This window comes from Pygoscelis adeliae, unplaced genomic scaffold (genome assembly GCF_000699105.1).
Source record: "Pygoscelis adeliae isolate BGI_AS28 unplaced genomic scaffold, ASM69910v1 Scaffold36, whole genome shotgun sequence".
NCBI lineage: Eukaryota > Metazoa > Chordata > Aves > Sphenisciformes > Spheniscidae > Pygoscelis > Pygoscelis adeliae.
The window spans coordinates 405,900-410,230 of record NW_008824934.1 but is presented as its reverse complement, the minus strand read 5'-3'; the positions used below and the strand labels follow the sequence as shown (position 1 = coordinate 410,230).

Below are 4,331 nucleotides of genomic sequence, written 5' to 3'. Positions count from 1 at the left end.
CATGGACCTGTTGGAGCGAGTCCAGAGGAGGGCCACGAAGATGATCAGAGGGCTGGAGCCCCTCTCCTCTGAAGACAGGCTGAGAGAGTTGGGGTTGTTCAGCCTGGAGAAGAGAAGGCTCCAAGGAAACTTCAGAGCAGCCTTCCAGTACCTGAAGGGGGCCTACAAGAAAGCTGGAGAGGGACTTTTTACAAGGGCATGTAGTGATAGGACAAGGGGTAATGGCTTTAAACTGAAAGAAGGGAGATTTAGACTAGATACAAGGAAGAAATCCTTCACCATGAGGGTGGTGAGGCACTGGCACAGGTTGCCCAGAGAAGCTGTGGATGCCCCATCCCTGGAAGTGTTCAAGGCCAGGTTGGACGGGGCTTTGAGCCACCTGGTCTAGTGGAAGGTGTCCCTGCCCATGGCAGAGGGCTTGGAATTAGATGATCTTTAAGGTCCCTTCCAAGCCGAACCATTCTATGATTCTATGATTGTTCCATACCACATATTGCTAGTCAGTGTGAATCAACTTGGATTATTCTCCCTGTAGGAAAGCTACCCCGATGTGACACTGGCAACACTGATGTTACCAGGACAGTGAATTATCCAGACTGAATCACAGCATGTTCGCAATGGGACTGATGAAAATCAGTGTAGCAGAGGAATTAGAGGACTTCCATGATGAGTCCTCTAAGTTCTTAATTTCTTCTTCAGACTCTGTGTTTATTCAGCTTTCTTTTGGCAGATGGCTACTCTTCAGAGGACATCGTCTACCACTGGTCAGAAAACCAGGAGGAGATCCATGGGCTGGATAAGCTGCAGCTTGCTCAATTCACAATTACCAATTACCAGTTCACAACAGAAATGATGAACTTCAAATCTGGTAACAGGATCTGTCTTCAGTTCAGGGACAGTATCTGACTTTTTCCTGCATAGGGAAACCTCCTATATCTATAACAGAAAATCCTTCTTCTTAAGTAACTAATTTAAGAACCTGTCAGGTTTCTGGTAAGAGTTTTCTTTAGCTTACACTTGCAAAAAATGCCAACCTTTGCTGAGCCTTCAGGTAGCCACTGTAGCATGTTATGTCCTTTAGATCTGAATGTTTGACAAAATACGGCATGGAGTAGCCAGACAGCACTTGATAAAAAACACTTGAGGTATAGCTCACATTTTTTTGACCTAATTTGCAACTTCGGATAAAGAAAAATTTCCATTAGCCCTGATGTTATGAGGCTTATGACGAAGTCAGTGGTGTGTATGCATATCACTGGGTTTATTGCAATGTTTGTAAAAGATTGGAGTAATTTCTTTACTGCTTATTTATCCTCTTTCATGTATTCAGATTCTCATTTATGCTGCACATCTCCTCTAAGCTCTTTTTTGAGTTTGAAATTAACTTGGCCTTTTAAAAAATCTAAATTTAGTATCTGGAGGACTTTCTACAGCAGATGATAAGACAGTACACATTTTGAAGCAATACTGTTATTTGAGAAGATTCATGATTTTATTTTCAGATCTGGCATTGATATGACCTGAGACAAATCATTTGACCTATTCTTAGCTAACAGTGCTGATGAGAACTGCAGTACCTCGTCCAGGGTTTATGAAGACTAATTGAACAGCATTCAAAAAAGCTTTTTGTGATCCTTGTCCAAAAGATGTTTAAGAATGTAGATCTGTGTCATTATAGGAAATGTTATTTTGAATATCAGTTTAACTATAATTCACACAGTCAGATTCTTTCTTTGTCTGCTCTTTTTTCCAGCAGGTCAGTTTCCCAGGCTCAGTCTCCACTTCCACCTTCGGCGAAATCGAGGCGTTTACATTATTCAGTCTTATGTTCCTTCTATCTTACTAGTGGCCATGTCATGGGTATCTTTCTGGATCAGTCAGTCAGCTGTGCCTGCCAGAGTGTCATTAGGTAAAACAGATAGTTTGGGGAACTAACAGGGAAGGGTGGGCTGAAGTTGTAATTATGCTCTGTAATAATCCTCATTTTCCATGAAGGTGCATTTATGAATACTGTGTTTACATTTGCAGAAGAGAAGGTCCTTTAAAAGATTTCCATCATGTTTTAATTTCTGTCATGCTATCAGAGCAGCTGCCTCAGTAAAGAACAGAAAATAACCATCTAAAGATGGTTAAAAGCAATAGTGAATGTGAGGCAGATGTATGAAAGAACTGATCTGAAGGAACTGGGACAGTGACAAAAAAACATTCCTAGAGCTTGTGGATGTCTTTGCCCGAGTAAGGGTTGCAAGTCCAGATGCAAAAGGTTTGGAGGGTTAAGTCTTCTGGTTTTGTTTGTCCTGATCTAGAACAAAACCAAGGATAACATGTTCAAAGCTGCCTTAGTCATACAAATGCACATATTTTTACAAGTTCCCCTGTTTTGAAAATCAGAAGCCACACTATTAAGGGGCTTATGCCATGAAAATATTCCTCAGCTTCAGATCAGTAAATACGCTTGTTATAGTATATACTATGAAACCTAATTAAATTTTCTCACACTACACTGCAGGTATAACTACTGTTCTTACTATGACTACACTGATGGTCAGTGCCCGATCTTCGCTTCCACGAGCATCTGCCATCAAGGCACTTGATGTTTACTTCTGGATTTGCTATGTGTTTGTCTTTGCTGCACTGGTAGAATATGCATTTGCACATTTCAATGCTGACTACATGAAAAAACAAAAGAACAAGATAAAGGCGAGAAGGCAGAGTGGAGAGGTCAGTAAGTGTAATACTGTGAATAACTTTGCAAAAGCAATCACCCTGCATTATGACCTTTTTCTACTATGGAAGGAAATTCTTCTACTGCTTTTGAAAAAAAAATCCTGGTTAATTCTTTTGTCACATTAATATGACAAGCAACCGAATGCAACTGCTAATTTCCTCTTGCAGCATGGTTAGCACTAAAGACAACATATTCTTACATGGTTTGTTACTGTATTTAAGATAGGAAATGGAGAATAAGAGAGAATGAGTAAGAAGAGAGGCAAAGTATGTCTTGTGCCAGATTTGTACGTCTTGCACTTTGAGAATATATTTAGACCCTTTGATATTTGTCCAGTCAGTGTAAGTTATGGTAGCCTTGAGTTGCTCCTGTAGTGTCAGGGCAAAGTCATTATGACAGTATTACATGAGATGGGGAAGAAAGGCCTTTTCTCAGAAGGTATTCTTTAGTAGCTGCCTCTGCTAAGACTCTTTTAGTTCTGCTACAGCATAATAAAATGCTGTCAGCAAAACAAAAGCTAGACCTGTAGTGTTGAATGTTGTCCCCTGGAGATTACATTTTTTAGACCTAAACTGCATAAGGTAAATACAGATATAATTAGCATGGATATAAGTTATGTAGATACAAAGCCCAGTGAAACTGAACAAATGAGTCCATAGATGAAATTTCTTCCAGGAACTCCAGATGGCTTTGCTGCTTTCTTCATGTACATACATGCATGTTAGTGATGAAGCAGAGTGAATTGATTAAGGAACTTTTTTTTTTTTTTTTGACAATTCACAATTTGTAGTCCAGGCCTATGTATTTTTGAACTCTCTGGCACCTTGGGTATTATTTATAATTATTAGTACTTCATTTTATTAAGCTGTAGTAGATACAACAGATCCATATTCATTTTCTGTCCCACCTCCACCTTCTCTCAGCTTTGACAAGAGCCAGAGAACTGCCTATTGGCTTTGGCCACAGAATGGGATAGCTGTATCCTTACAGTCAATTATTTTCAGCCAGGAGGGCCTAAGCATGCTGTCTCAATGGTGCCTCGGTAATTCAGAGCATGTAAGATTATAACCAGAATTTAGACGTGGTAGTACAGTCTTTCAGCGGTCCTTTTGCCAAAGCAAGAGATAAATACCATTCAGCACTCATGGATCTCAGAGGTATTTCACCATGTCAGTATCATGGCTAGCTTGGATGAAGCTACCTCTGCCCTATAAATTGCTATTATAGGTTCTCCTCTTTCCTTTGCAGATAAACGTGAAGAATGCCATTGTTCTGTTTTCCCTTTCCATAGCTGGTGTGAACCAGGAACTGGCCATTTCCAACAGGCAGCATCGAATTCCCAGAAGCCTGCCTGGATCGTATGGCACAATAGAAATAGAAACTGGAGAGACAAAACGGCAGCAAGTAATGAAACTGGATAAAAAGAGAGGTCTGAAGTCCCTCTTTAAGCCCATTGATGCTGATACCATTGATATATATGCCAGAGCCGTGTTCCCAGCAGCCTTCGCAGCAGTCAATGTTATATACTGGGTTGCATACACAATGTAAAAAAAAAAAAAAAAAAAAAAAAAAAAATCCATTGGAAGAGCACCCAATTAAAAAA

General features: G+C 40.1%; 1 protein-coding gene across 4 annotated transcripts in view; it reads left to right on the top strand.

Moving 5' to 3' along the window:
- Positions 1-4,283, top strand: part of GABRD (gamma-aminobutyric acid (GABA) A receptor, delta) — a 19,793-nt gene extending 15,510 nt beyond the window's left edge. For 3 of the 4 annotated variants that reach the window (XM_009325135.1, XM_009325138.1, XM_009325137.1), the window contains 4 exons: positions 731-868; positions 1,754-1,909; positions 2,510-2,721; positions 3,977-4,283. In XM_009325135.1, coding sequence (XP_009323410.1) covers positions 731-868; positions 1,754-1,909; positions 2,510-2,721; positions 3,977-4,276 — 806 coding nt within the window. In that variant the 3' untranslated portion in view covers positions 4,277-4,283. The remainder of the gene's footprint in view (positions 1-730; positions 869-1,753; positions 1,910-2,509; positions 2,722-3,976) is intronic. The other variant, XM_009325136.1, reaches the window with a different exon arrangement.
- Positions 4,284-4,331: the final 48 nt, after the last annotated feature.